Source organism: Psilocybe cubensis, chromosome 9 (genome assembly GCF_017499595.1).
Source record: "Psilocybe cubensis strain MGC-MH-2018 chromosome 9, whole genome shotgun sequence".
Taxonomy (NCBI): domain Eukaryota; kingdom Fungi; phylum Basidiomycota; class Agaricomycetes; order Agaricales; family Agrocybaceae; genus Psilocybe; species Psilocybe cubensis.
The window spans coordinates 160,677-175,657 of NC_063007.1; the positions used below are offsets into that span (position 1 = coordinate 160,677).

General features: G+C 46.1%; 4 protein-coding genes across 4 annotated transcripts; 2 read left to right on the forward strand and 2 right to left on the reverse strand.

Moving 5' to 3' along the window:
- Positions 1-120: 120 nt before the first annotated feature.
- On the reverse strand, positions 121-2,547 carry JR316_0009507 (uncharacterized protein; the record flags this gene model as incomplete). Its single annotated transcript, XM_047895209.1, has 3 exons — positions 121-1,239; positions 1,311-1,424; positions 1,474-2,547. The coding sequence occupies 3 exons, from the start codon at positions 2,545-2,547 to the stop codon at positions 121-123; spliced, it is 2,307 nt and encodes a 768-aa protein (XP_047744928.1).
- Positions 2,548-3,067: 520 nt separating this feature from the next.
- On the forward strand, positions 3,068-7,418 carry JR316_0009508 (putative methionine--tRNA ligase, mitochondrial; the record flags this gene model as incomplete). Its single annotated transcript, XM_047895210.1, has 10 exons — positions 3,068-3,727; positions 3,782-3,895; positions 3,945-4,091; positions 4,155-4,235; positions 4,285-4,453; positions 5,592-5,836; positions 5,884-5,970; positions 6,023-6,740; positions 6,790-7,097; positions 7,158-7,418. 10 exons carry the CDS (start codon positions 3,068-3,070, stop codon positions 7,416-7,418), a joined length of 2,790 nt encoding a protein of 929 aa, XP_047744929.1.
- A 388-nt stretch (positions 7,419-7,806) lies between these two features.
- Positions 7,807-8,791, reverse strand: JR316_0009509 (uncharacterized protein; the record flags this gene model as incomplete). Its single annotated transcript, XM_047895211.1, has 2 exons — positions 7,807-7,949; positions 8,011-8,791. 2 exons carry the CDS (start codon positions 8,789-8,791, stop codon positions 7,807-7,809), a joined length of 924 nt encoding a protein of 307 aa, XP_047744930.1.
- Positions 8,792-10,548: 1,757 nt separating this feature from the next.
- JR316_0009510 (Cytochrome P450 monooxygenase 208) lies at positions 10,549-13,264 on the forward strand (the record flags this gene model as incomplete). The annotated part of the gene is made up of 12 exons (XM_047895212.1): positions 10,549-10,673; positions 10,982-11,080; positions 11,232-11,368; positions 11,437-11,761; positions 11,819-11,967; positions 12,022-12,137; positions 12,199-12,342; positions 12,397-12,604; positions 12,675-12,756; positions 12,817-12,956; positions 13,019-13,142; positions 13,204-13,264. The coding sequence occupies 12 exons, from the start codon at positions 10,549-10,551 to the stop codon at positions 13,262-13,264; spliced, it is 1,710 nt and encodes a 569-aa protein (XP_047744931.1).
- Positions 13,265-14,981: the final 1,717 nt, after the last annotated feature.

Consider the following 14,981-nt stretch of genomic DNA (forward strand, 5'->3'; position numbering starts at 1 on the left):
GAATTGACACTCGCAGCGAGGTCCGAGTAACTTAAAGGCTCGAAGGATATACGATAAATATTGTGCTTTGTATGGTAATCAAATATACATTGAATACCAAAGTCAAACTCAAATTTAATATCAGGCTTTGACCTTCCTAACCTCCCATCTAACCTTGTTCTCCCCGTCTCCAACCGTATTCCCATCTCTGAGAAGAACTACCACCTTTCTATCTCCAGTTGAGTTGACGGATGGTTCCCAATGGTCAACCCTCCGAAGTTTGCGACATTTCCAAGCAAGCAAGCTTGCAGTTTCGTCATTCTTGCGCAAACGACTCCGTTCCATCATTGAAATGTTCGGGTTGATCTGCGGAAGAGGAGGAATAGACGCTGGCAAGTGAGTCGGTCCATTGGAATTGGGTGTCGAGTCCGCCGGGTCGTAAACATGGTGTGGTGATACACTTGCACCAGAAACACCAGGGATGTTCGCGTTGCCACCACCTCCAGCGCTACCAGAGCCAGAGGAAGAGACTTCATAGAAGAAGCGCACACCGTGCATGCTGACCAGCTCAGGTAATGTCGTCATTAAGTCAGTCCACTCGAGCATGTTCTTTTCAACCACCCCTCCGTTTCTCTCGCCACTGCCTCCGATTCTCCTACCCACATCTAAGTGTTGAACTCCCGGCACGCAGGCCACAAGTCGTTTGACCTCATCGATATCGTGCCAGCCCAACATTTCTACACGGCGAATTCCAGATCCTGCCGCCGTGCGGAGGTTCTGTAAAAATGCAGCATCTACACTGACGCTGGATGATGAAGCGGAGTGTCCGGAGAGCTTGAAGCCTTTGATAACCTCCAAAGGTCTATGCTTTATATCAACTGTTGGACACTGTAAGATAGAGTTAATGACATCCCTCGAAGCCTTTATTTCGCGAAGGTGAGGCAAAGAGCCTGGAGGGAGTTGTAGAGGGTTCGTCCCATTACCACTGGTCTGAATGACCAGGTCAAGGTGAAGTACTTCTAGCATTGTATGGGCAGCAAGGAATGCAGACGGTGCCACTGGGGAAGTACATCGAAGGTTCGTAAGAGTCATGTGTGTGAGGTGGGCGAATTTCGGCTGCCTGTCAATCACGCTGTTTACAAGAAAATCGTCTGCAAGTGGTCTTGCACGTTGAGGAGCCGTTGTGTTATTGGCGATAAGTGCGTGAGCTTGTGTTGATCCGCTGGCAGAGCGTGGGGTAATATACCCAATTTCAATATTCTGCCGTGGGTTGTAGGTTAGTGGATATATATACCAAAGGAAAATCAACAAATGATGAGTTGAGAATGTACCTTGAGGTTCGAACATTGATACAACATTGTAGATATACGGGTAAGCTCAGGAAGTTTAGAGGCACCATAGCTGTGCGGGGTCGAGCGGAATACAACGCTCTCCATTGCCTCCAGCTACGATATAATGAGAATTCAGTTCATCGTAAATTAGATCACCACATACTGTAGGTCGATGTTTAATCAAAGTTGAAAGTCTCCCTGAATCTTCCTCTTCCTCGTTTCCACTGCTATCCTCTTCGCTATCGTCGTCCACTACTGCCCAGTGCCCGTTGCGAGGTCCAAAAACCAAGTTATCACATATTTCAACAGAATTCAGATGTTCAGCGCGCATCATAAGCGCCGGCCACACCCGGGCAATTGAGATGGGCGAATGGTTACAGGACCATTTGAATTCTTTCAATCCTGTCATGCGGAGAAGCGCTGCTGACAGATACCGCTCCTGCTTGGTATGCATATGTAGCTCATCATCGGTTGATTCAAGGTCCGTACCTCCCCCCAGTGTAGTGGATGTGGGAGAAGACCGCATCATAGTGCGTGGGATGAGCATGGACGATGGACGATGGAGTCCCGGGTGCGCAGCGTTGAATGCCGGGACTGGGGTGCGCTCATCGATAATCTCAAGCTTCCGAACGTTGCGGGCCAGGGAACTGTGTGTTATGAGGTGGTTCCAGACGCCAATTGAAGATACTTTGCATCGAATGACTCGGTATTCAAAATGCCTTGGAAATACTATGTCGTGTAGACGCTTGCACCCCAAACCAATACTAATCAAATCCTTCCGCGAGTCAACATGGGCTAGAATGGCATCGATTATCTCAGTGGGCTGTTGAATGAGGCCAAGACCTGGAGAGGATACGATAGTCGAGTTATCGGCGGTGCCAGTGAGATTTATATTTGGAGATAAAGCGCGCACGCCATGATAAACGAAGGGATCGAGAATGCTGACAAGATGGAGCGAGAGTGCATGTTCTGCTGGAGTCAGTTTAAACTGACAGCCACCAATCCGTGTTGGGAGGGACGTCAAGAGCTTTAACAGTATTGTCAAGGCGTTGATAGGGTCTGTGCGAGGATGGGCGCTCAGAGACGTGTCGATTGATTGCAATGGTCCATTGATCTGTGACTTGCGAGCCCGCACAGGCCGAGAAGCCACTACGGGCTGCGACTTAAGACCTTCAGCCTTAGCAGCAACGACCTTTGGCCTAGGATGTGACTTGATGCTGGACGAGGGGGAAGGCATTTTCCCACTGGAAGAAGAAAAGCAGTATCAACACTGCCTATACAGACTGACTCGGATGCGGAGCCATGTGGGAGTTTTCCAATACAACCTGTACAGTTTACGGTTCCTGATGGCCGTGTAAAGCTATGTCAGGGCCTTGTGACAACACGTTGTTAAGTATTTGCATGATATGACATATCGCGTTCTAAGCGTTTGACGCGTCGCGTTCACGTTTCGCCCCACCCATTACATATATGGTATGTATCTTAGAAAGCATTTATACAACCCGATCCATTTTTTTGATTGTTAGCTTTAGACAAACTTTATACTCCCCGGTGCCTAATGTGTAAACAATGGCGACCGCACTGAGTGGCCAACTGTGCCACCGATGTCACCTTAGCCGAGTGATACCAAGTGCTTTCAACATCACAGTATTGACAATGGCCCACCCTACCCAGCATATTTTGTGGCACATATTGAACAAACATTTAAATATCAAGTTGTTCTCTCCTTAGTTCACCTCTTTTTCTTTCCCTTCACAATGTCATCTGCTAGCCATTTAAGCATTATAACCACTTTTTCCGACTGGAGTCATGCAGAACGTGTAGAGGTTGATGACCCAGAAGCATCAGCTGCGTGGATAGCTATACAGAAAGCACACCTTGAGGATCCTCAACAGAAACGCCTTTCATCATCTACGAAAACGCCTCGCGGATGGTATGAGCCCCATGTCTCGCGATACCCTCCTCCACCCCCATCATTGCACATCAATGCTCCTCCAAGAGCTGAAAAAGTGCCCAGTTATTTCGGGCCTTTGATCACATCTTCCGAAAAGTTAAATATCATCGACCACAATTCCTGGCGAACATCCGGGAATGACGAATCAGAAGAAGAGTTACCTCCACGCAACGATCCCCTCACGCCGCGTAATATGGGTAACAGTGTCCCGAATCCCTATGACGGCATCAACTCGTTTTCCGCTAAAGCGTTGCAGGTGGACCGGGATTCTCCTTCAGACTCGTCTTTTTCGATTGGAACCAGGGGGGATGCGGAATACCCTCCGTCCGCTTCGACTTCGTCTGACTGTGGAAATGGCAACTCACCTGTCAAAATGTCCCGCAGAAGCGGTCTTCTACTCTCTGCAGTAAGTGCCCCTGCGGTCGACTACATGAATGAGAAAGGCACGGAGTACAAGTACAAGGTAAGCGGTCCTGATTTCAATATTTCACTGTCACGGCTTCAAATCTTTGCGTAGACAAATGATTTTGTTGAGGTGTTTATCGCAATCACTGATGTCAACGAAAGACGCACATCCAAATGGATCATGGGAACCGTGAATAGGTCTGATATTCTCCCAGGATGGACCACTGTGAGTTTCCCGTCTTTATTGTATCTATATCACTACTAAATGCTGGCAGAATGGAGAAAGAGTCTACGACATCAAATACCGTATTAAATACTGCCACCCCAGCGACCCATCGACTGAAGTATGGGGAATCTTCAGCGAGGTCGAAATTCGTCGCTTGGTTCCTCGTTTGAGCAACACACCATTACCAAAATATGGGGTACGTGTAACTACGAAGACAGGTGGCTGATTTTTCTCAAGTAATTGCAAATCTTTTTACCAGACACTACTGTTTATTCGAAGCAGAATTTTCGACCCAATCCAAGGTAAAATACAAAGTACTTGGTTTCCCTCCGTATGCAACGTGAGTTTTTTGCCTTGTTTTTTCCATTACTTGCTTAGGTTTGTTGCAGGAGTACGGGGTTTTCGGACTGGTAGGGGACTATAGTAATGCATTGGTGCCCCCAGATAGCCGCTTCAGACCGTGTACTCAGGAGGCGTTAGAAGATATGCGTAGAGACGGGTCGAAGATTTTGTTTCCGTGGTCTAATTTTGAGGCCTTCTCGCAAGCTGTTAGGCGAGGTAATGGGCTTTGTGCTCCACAGGAACTCGTTTAAATTCGTATTTTCTTATTATGTATTGTATCTACTTCCTGCAGAAACAAAATTGCGACTTCCTTGCATTTCGCTAAACGTTTATATTGGATGTCTCTATAAACATATGCCACAGGGCCAGGACTACCGCAAATATGATGCAACACTGCGTCATTCTTTTCCGCAAGGTCAAACGGTGGGACAGTTGAGCCCTCTACTTGCAGTTGATGGTATTCCCAGTCGTCTCTCCAAGACGAGCCTAACACATGGATTAATTTTTCAATAAGCTTAGCAGATCTTCGAACTTACAAATCCATCACAGCATGCACTGACAAGACCAGAGCTGCACGCATCCGTCGCTTTAACACAGTTTACTGGAAATATATTTAAGCATTCTCAGAAACCAAATAACATGGCAAGTACTCACGCCCGACCTTTCCTTCCGGTGTAACTGCTGGGATAACAGCATCGCAACAGAAGGATTTGCATGTCTTAGTCTGTGTACTGTTGGCGAGTGCCATGAAGGGGAGGGAGATTTGGAGAAGGGCTAGAGAGATAACTGTGTTGAATTTCATATTTATTGAGCGCGTCTGGAGGCAAGATGTTTATGGGGTGTAGCTGAATATGTTTAGCCTTTTATCTGTCCTATTGCATTATCGAAGTGGATATCTACATGTAATGATCAATGACTCTTGAGACCCTTGAAGGAAACGAAGTGTTCCAGAAGTTACAGCTCTGTGAAGTATAAGCACTGTCAGCATGGTTATTAGTAACATCGAAGCCTTCGAGAGTCACTGGTCGTTCTATAATTCGCCGCGTACCTAAACGGTTATTCTCGAAGCTATTTCTCCTCAACTAATAGTTATATCCATGCTCGCCTGTCCGCTTCTGTATACTTCCAAATCTACTCCCCATGATCCGGATCAAAAAGGAGAAACCGACGCGACTTAGACGCGTCGAGATCACGTGCGCCAGCAGCCATCATATCCGAATGTAGTACTCGGTTGCAGTACAAAAAAGTTCTATGCAGTTCCTTCGTTGTGGTCGTCGTCGTTGGCGAACAATAACAGCTTCATATCGTACATTTTCCACCAATATACACCCGGTATCTTCTACATCACATACAGACAAGCCATTTTACATCACCACACCCATTTTCTACCCGAATGCATCACCTCATATCGGACACTTGTACACACTGGTAACTGGTGATGTATTTGCACGGTACCAGAGACAAAAAGGAAGGGACGTCAGGTTTCTTGCGGGGACGGATGAGCATGGTCTTAAAATCCAAAAAGCGGCTCGGGCACACTTCAATGGACAGTCTGGTCGGGAGAAGGAGTTTTGTGATGCACTTAGCCAAAGATTTCGGGTCCGAGTTCATGTTATTTCGTGAAGAAAATACCTGACATTGTGTAGGATTTGGCAGAGTCAGCGTCCATAAGCAATACTTGCTTCATGCGTACATCATCTGAAGAACACCGTCGGACGGTTGAGCATGTTTGGGTATGTCATTTCATTCACATTCGTTTAGTAAACTGGACACTGGTCATTTCAGCGCAGCCTTTGCGAGAAGGGCTTCATCTACAAAAGCAGATACGAGGGCTGGTATTCCATCACCGACGAATGTTTCTACACCGACTCCCAAATTACATATCCCACCCCGTCCACGCCGATTTCAATCGAAACAGGTGCTGCCGTCGAATGGGCGTCCGAGGAAAACTACATGTTCAAGCTGTCTGCCTTGCGCGACGCTCTCTTGCAACACTACACATCCAGACCTGGAAGTGTGTACCCCGAGCAATACTATGATGATGTACTAGGCATGCTAGGTGACGGTCAACTCCTCGCCGACATCTCTATCTCACGTCCACGCTCGCGACTCGAGTGGGGCGTGCAAGTCCCCGACGACCCTGAGCAGACGGTATACGTCTGGTTCGATGCTCTCTTAATCTATCTGACTGGCGCTGGATATCCGTGGGTCACTGCCCAATCTCGTGGCGGCTGGCCTGCGGATATACAAGTCATCGGCAAGGATATTCTGCGCTTCCACGCTATATACCTCCCCGCCATATTGCTCGCTCTATCGTCATCCGGAACTGTAGTCCATCTCCCCAAGACCCTGCTGACACACGCCCACTGGACGTCTTCGCAGAAGAAAATGAGCAAATCGCTAGGGAACGTGGCAGACCCGCAGGAGGCTATGAAGAAATGGGGTGTTGATGTCGTCCGCTTCTACATGATGCGTGTCGGCGGGAGGTGGAGGTCGGATGCAGGTCGGTGCCGTTTTCTTCCCTCGTTGTAAAAGACTTATTTTTTGTGCAGATTGGTCAGCTGAACAGGTGGACAAGCACTTTAGAGAAATTAAAGACCAGCTCGGGAACTACTTCATGCGTGTCGCCTCCCCTGTTCTGTTTAAACGCTCACAAGGTGGCGAGGGTCCGATCCATGAGTCAATACAACAGGCGTTTCTAGAAGACATGCCTGATGGTGTTTCTGCGGAAACAGATTCTGGAGACTGGAATGCCATTCTGTTAAGGCACACCCTGGCATTGAACTCGAAATTCGAAAAAAACATGGATGCCCTTGAGGCAGGTAACGCCCTCGCGGAAATTATGGCAGTCCTCAAGGTGGTGAGTGCAATGCCTTTTGTGCAATTCACACCTTCTCACGTACTCATATGTTCCAATCAGGCCAATAAGGTGCTGAACGAAATCCAGCCATGGGCAGCTGAGACGCACCCTCAACTTGTCCACACCACACGTGTCGTCGGTCTAGAGACATTACGTGTCGTCGCACATTGTCTGGGACCCTTCATGCCTAGCGTTGCTGCCAGACTCCAGGAAACTTTGGGCACAGTTGAATATCATGAAGGTATAGACAGGGAGGAAGCGATGCGTGTGTTTTGGATGCGCTGGGAGAAGAAACCTGTGAAAGCATTTCCCTTATTCTAATGTAATACTCCTATAGCTTTTCGGTGCAATGTGGTCAGTCTGCTTTGCCCTTCCTTTTCCAAATGCTATATTAACTAAAGATCCGTGGATTGTCGAAGATGCCGAATTATACATCTCATTTTTAAAGCCAATCAATCATTCAACCAATTAGGCGCCGGTGACACATGGCTATAATTGCGTGTGAGGAGAGCCAGCAAGAAAAAATGAAGCTCTTTTGTGATTTATCATACTGTTGAAGTCTCGAGTTTTTCCTAGGTCTGAAGCGGCGCAAATTTTGGTGTTTCCGGATGTAACACAGTTGATCTTGAAAAACAATTGTTCAACGAGGGAGGATGTGCAAATTTAATACAATAATATGTACAGTGGGAGGCCGTGAAGTTTGGAATCATCATACCCTTTCGCTTAACAGCGCGCCAAATATGACCACCACCAGAGCACCTAACACGAAGGAAATAAACGCAATGGATATACGGGCAACAGGAAATTTCTGTTCGGGTAGTGCGTGTTGGATTTTGAAGTACCTGTAAACGGCTAAAAACATCCCAGTGTATCAGGCCGTACGAGTAAAGCAAAGCTGGCAATTTGAACTCACCGATTCCTAGAACAATCAAAGCAAATACTATGCATGTTACCCCTAGCGGCCGAGCAAAGCGCTGGATTCGGCGACCCGCGGGTGTCGATGAATACGCTGACCAAGATGTTAAATCGGCGATTGTGAAAAGTTGGACCAGTGCAACTCCGGTGCTCGCCAATGCCAAACTGGTTCGGACGTACGCCAGAAACGTGCGCTCTGAAGCTAGATGGTCCCGCGCGACGCTCCCAGAGTTCTCGAGTACCAAAGCAGGCTTGAATTTCTTCCATAATATTCCTTTCGACCGTGTCTTCATCAAAAATGATTTATTTCTCGCTTTACGAGAGGATGTAGACGTCTTAATGGGTCCAGGTACAGGTGAACAAGGCAATGATTGTTGTGGGTGCTGAACATCCGAATGAACACTGGATTGCGGCGACGGAGATCGCGTCGCTTTGGGTCCTGTAGGTGAGATATCACTTTCACCACACTCATCTGCTGAATCAGCGGGTCCAGCAAGGACATTCAATCCTGGTCTGGATACCGATGCGGACGGTGAGCATGAATGTCTATCCGGTCTGGCGCCTGATGTGCGAAGAAAAGGGTCCTGGTTATTGTTCGGCGTTGATGGTGAATTTGAGTCGGAAAGAGTGGGTATATTGGACGCAAGACTTGGTGGCGGGGATAGGCAACGAGATGAAGAATTCGACGGTCCCTCGCTGTGGTTTCTGGTTTGGAATGGGTGACGATCTGGGGGCTCCTGTCCTGGTCTATATTGCCGTAACCGTTGGAGCGTATCCATGCTGTCGCTGATATCCTTATTACTATGAATTGAAAGAAAGCAAGTGATGGAGGACGCTCGACGAAAAAGAGAGATTTCTAGTCGAAGGAGTTCAACATACGGTCGATGTTAAAGAGAAACAAATCCAAAAAACATGCCAGAAACATCGTGATTATCAAATATCAAATCAAATTCGGGTATGTGCTTGGCGTCTATATGACGTACTGGGAGGCCCTTTCCTTAATAATAATAACCCACGCCCTCCCACGTCGGACTCGAGCCGAGCTCGAGGCACAAGCAAGGTACGCTATGATGCTTTGATGGCTGTCAATGGCATACTCTGTAATTCTGTATACGATTGGTGGGTGTGACTGGGATAATAGAGTGTTATTACACATGAGATGTGCTAGACCGTTGGAAACTGGTCGGCCACCACATTCCCATACTCACTACAGCAGTCGACACATGTGGCCTTAGCCGACCAGTAACCGATGCTATAAGCCTGTTATGACTCGGTGTAAAAGGTACGCGCGGCAGGCATCGTAAAGGCTGCACAGCTTTATCTAGAAAAGGATACCTTTGTTCTTTGAATTACACTTAAAGACTTCCGATCCCTGCGAATGTTCTTATGGCTACTAGTGCCACGGTCTCCGTCACCACGACTTCATTATCCCGAGACCAAACTTCCGCATTATCAGCAAATGGCCACGGTTCCATGCTTCTATACCCTCATTCATTGTGTAAGCGATGTTTTTAATTATGTAGTCAGAACTTCTCTTGACGTATCTGCGCTTGGTTTCAGTTGAAAACGATCCAAATGCCGACGTAATATTTTCTTCTTCCGATGGCGTTCTGTTCCATCTTCAGCGAAAATACCTGGAGGCAAACACTGGAGCATTTCCTGGCTCTGAGTTCGATACACGTGGCGAAGTCACTCATCTCACAGAGCCAGCCACTATATTACATCTCTTGTTCCAATTCGTGTACCCTAGACGCGAACCAAGCATCGAAAACCTCAGCTTCGATATATTGTGCTTATTAGCGGAAGCCTCAGAGAAATATGAAGTTTTTCACGCTATGACGATCTGCAAGATTCACATGAAGCAAGTGTTTTCGTTATCTGACGCTACAATGCATCACTATATAACTGAAACATTAAAATTCAGATACCATGTTGCTAAGTATCCAATGAAAGTACTGGCACACGCCGCCCGTCATGATTATCCTAATCTCATCCAGGATGCTATCCCACATCTTCTTCGGGCGCCAACAACTGATGTCATTGACCAGTTGCCTCTCAAGTACATACATCCTTGGGTGCGCCATTATTCCCCATCTGTGCCTTATTAATCGCATTCACGAATTGCCCTATTCTGTACACATTTAGGTTCGTTTTCGAGAATCGTGGGATTCCTGTTTCGAACAAGCCATCAAAGATGCTTTAGAACTAAGGATCGCGCCCCCGAATGCAACGACAAAACACTCCATATACTTTTCGAGATCACTCACTCCAGAGATATGCAGTACCTGTCTTGTGCAACTGATTACAGTACTTTACCAGTTAAAATCGACTGAAACACAAGCTGATCTTGCAGAGGGGCTGTCAGCGAAAAGGCCATCTCACAATGGGTGTCTATCGTCAGCGTGCCAATACGTAAATATAATACAGGGAGCTTGTGCCAGCCTCAAAAAACGGCTAGATGAAGTTCCTTCATTCTCCACATTTATTCCAATCATGAAATCCGTAAATAATCAGTAACCTCCATCAGTCCTCGAAAATGTCATATGGAAACACACAAGATTATATGGTTAACGCCTGTTCCCTGGTGAATTTCATCATATCATATTCCAAAATTTTCCCTCGTGAACCCCTTCTCCTGAGAAAGGCTCTATACTCTAGAAGGTATGTTGTTAGTGTTTGTCCTCTTGAAACTGCTTATATCACTCTGAGCGCGAGTACCAACTGAGCCGAAACTGCTGCACCGCACGACGATTACCGCCGAGATGCCATCATATTGATGTCATCAAACGAATTCCGCTGAGTTTCAATTTGTCAACTTTCCGATGATCGTTTTTGATGCCAATTTTGCTCCTACTATCCACAACCTTTCCTCAATCGTTTGGCTCAAGATGTTACTCAAATGGCTGACAGGTACGGGAGCGAATGACAATAATATTCTTTCCCTGTATTTCTAATTTGAACATTGGCAGCTACACCTTAGGACAATTCGTGCCCACTTACCCCGAACATCGCAGTTACCTCATTTGTTTCGCCGTCGAGGAATACATTACCGTTCTGGGAAGGAAAATGTGCGGTACTCCGAGGTCGATTACTCAAGGAACGATGGAAGAGGGCCATTGTGGCCTTATATAAGAACTTTTCGTCTCATGTAAGAGTATGTATCATTGTCAAAATGAACCCATATCTAATTGTTGTGGGTTTTTCATTAGCGGTTTGTAGTTTGCTCTTGCAATTGAGCAAACGTAGAAAGCCTCTACCCCCAGGACCGAAGGGCAGCTTCTTTTCTGGTGTCAAGGATAAGCTACCATCAACGGAACCCTGGAAGACATACGCTGCGTGGAGTTCAGAATTCGCGAGTGGGTACTTCACACCTTATGTGCATCCGGTCGAGAATGATCTTTTGTGTGTCCACTATCTATAACAGGTCCCGTCATCGCATTTAGAGTGTACAATCGGACTATCGTTGTTTTGAATGACCATGTTTCGGTTAAGACTCTTCTTGATCAACGAGCGAACTTGTATTCCGACCGACCTCTGTCGTGGATGTTCCATGAAACCTGCGGACGAAGAAAAGCCATTTTTAATATACCATCTTCGGATCCGAGGCATCGAATTTACCGCCGCTTATTGCAAAAGGGCCTTGGAACCCGTGCCACGATGGAAGCATGGCCTTGTCTGAAGGAGCAGACCGTTGTAATGTTAAACGGTTTTGTGGATGATCCACATAGGTGGCAACAGCATGTACGCCGGTACGGATTATACCGTCCTTTTTCAGTGACTTTTTCTAACATATGAAAATAATCTAGACACTCTGCCGCAGTCATTATGAAACACGCCTTTGGCTATTCAATTGAGAGCTTAGACGATCCATTTATCAACGTCGCCGACGAATGTTCTAAGATTTCTGGCTGGGCTACTGCCCCTGGGAGGTGGCTCGTAGATTACTATCCAATTCGTGCGTTCATCATCTCCTTTCGTTCACCAACGAGCTGATATTCTTTGACCATAGTGCGCTTCGTCCCTTCTTTCTTTCCATACACACAGTGGCAAAAACAAGGGCGGATATGGAGAGACGCACTAGCTCATCTTTCTGAAGTACCCCATAACTGGGTCAAGGAACAAATGGTAATTCGCTTCTGTGATAGTTATTGATTCTATTTTACAAATACTAAATAATTCGTGACAGGCGTTGGGGGTGCATGAAGAATCGTTCACTTCTAGGCTATTGGCAGCCGACAACGGCAAGCAGTCGATTATACAGGTTACGCCTGAAGAAGAGGATATCATCAAGTGGTGTGCGGGAGGCTTATACGCCGGCGCGTCAGACACTGTATGATTTCCTCTGATTATGGAAAACCTAAGGAATCATAAATCTATCCTGTAGATGGCTTCGGCAATCACGTCGTTCGTCCTGCTAATGGCGATACATCCTAACATTCAGCTGAAGGCGCAAGCAGAGCTTAGCTCGCTTTCTGAACGTTATTCTTTTATGGATGTATCGGAAGTTCCTGATCCTGTAGCCATCTTTCAGCTACCTTACCTTACTGCAATATTGAAGGAACTTCTACGCTATGCACCAGTAGGTAATTTAGGTGCGTTGCGTTTAAAATTAACCCGTTTTATAGTTGTCCAAATATCCATAATAACATCCATTTATTATAGCACTGCCTCACAGCGTGACTACGGATGATGAGTATTGTGGATTTCGTGTTCCCAAAGGTTCACCCATAATGGCAAATGTTTGGTAAGTAATTCTTGCGGCACAATGTAATTACTAGGAGAATGATATCTAACAATATTGTAGGGCTATAATGCACGATCCTGAATTGTATCCAGATCCCTTCACTTTTACTCCGGAGCGTTTTCTTGACGCTGGGGTAGGTAAGAACACAAACCCCGATCCCAGGCAATTTGCGTACGGTTTTGGTAAACGCGCATGTCCGGGTATGTTCTTCAGCTTGTGCATAAGTCTATCTCACTGTCCTTTAACTGGTCTTGTCTATTAGGGGCCCATTTTGCAGAGACGGCAATGCTTCTTGTAATGTCCGCTATACTAATTCGCTTTCGTGTGGGCGTTGAAAGCAGCATAGCAATCCATATTCGTCCTGAATTCACGACTGGTATTACTAGGTTCGTCAATGTTCTCTATCACTCATGTAGATTTCCACGATGGTCAACGGGAAATTTGTAGCCATATCAAACCCTTTCCTATACAAATAATACCACGTGTCTTCTCTAAGATATCTCGATAATGGAAGATGTAACGTTACCAATACTATACGTCTGTATTTCATCTCGTTTCTCACAACTGTGGCTGATTGCATTCTTTTAGAGTTGGTGTACTTGTAACACAATATATATCTTCGGGTTCCGTTCCAGCTTTTTGTTTGATACGCCTTTTCGGTTTTGCAAAAAAATTCTGAGATGACTAGACAAGTGAAAATCCACTGGGTATGTTCCGGAGAAAGCCGAAAATCAAAGGGCGATGATATTGTAGCTGAGTCTATAGAGAAATTTTCAATTGCTAATTTACAGCAATGAATGACTGCAGGAGTGCGGTCAGAGCATATTTGACTCTCATTGTCATTTGGAACTTGCGATTTGTGCCCAAATTGTATCCATACGGAAACACGAAATCTCCGAACGCCAAGAAGACGCCGAAAATCAGGGCTGCATATAAATCATAATGTCATCGACTTTTCACCGCGCCCGTCGACGACGTCCCCAGCTATCGCCATTGCCCTCTGCGAATGCCTTTCACCCCAATCTTCGCAAAATTTCTATAACGACGCACCTTTGAAATGGGACAGCATACTGGCGCCGTTGGGATTGATACAGTCACGCTCGTGTCCTTGTTCGTCGAGGCCGTGCTATATGGTACGACCTTTTCTGGTCTTATCACGTCTGTGTTCTCAGTTCTGATATGTTACTGAACCAACAGGCCTGTTGATTGTCCTCACCATTGCATCGACTGTAGTTCTCGTTCGGAAATCAAGATTATCGAGAAGCAGCATAAACAAACCCATGATTACCGCCTCGGCCTTAATGTTTATATTTGGTACCGTTGTGAGTTCTATATCATTGTTATTGTGATTCCGACCTTGACCAATGCATGCAACAATACGCAAATCAGCACATTGCGGCAGATCTCCAGAGATTATTGGATGCTTTTGTTCGACACGTTGCAGATCATCCTGGAGGGGCTAAAGGATATCTCAATCAAGTTAATACGCCTATCTATGTGCTTAAGAGTACTGTTTACGGGGCGCAAACGCTTGTAGGAGACGCATTCATTGTGAGGATATTTATTGTCTTTAGCTTGGCCATCTGCTCATAGAATAATGCCATAGATATACAGACTTTATTTAGTATGGGATGGAGACAAGAGGATTATAATCCCACTGTTTATCTCTTTTTTGGCGAGCACAGGTAATCCTTTCGAAATTCTATGAGAGTCGTAAATTTTTCAATTTTTTTTAGGAGTCGGCATCGGTGCTGTTCATGGATTCGCTCTTGCAGCGCCTGACGCTGCGATATTTCTCAAAGATCTTCAACACTGGATTGTATCGTTCTTCTCCCTCACCCTCTGCACCAACTTTGTATCCACGGGTAGGAATATTCATCACATTGTATCTTGACAGCGTCTGATTCTCGAACGTCTAGCACTTATTGCGTCTCGGATATGGTGGATTCATCACAAAACAAAAGCTCTAGTGTCAGGGCGTAGCATTCTGCCAGCGATGGTTGTTATCATTGAGTCAGGGGCGATCTATTCAGCCTGTCTGATTATCCTTCTTGCTTTGTATCTATCTGGAAGTTATACTCAGTATATTGTTCTCGATGCGGTCACCCAAGTTATTGTAAGTGCCCACACTCTGTTTTTATTAACTTGATCTTGATCTTGCCTTTAAGGGTGTGGTGTTTTCTCTTGTCATTCTTCGTGTTGCATTAGGGATATCCAGCGAAACC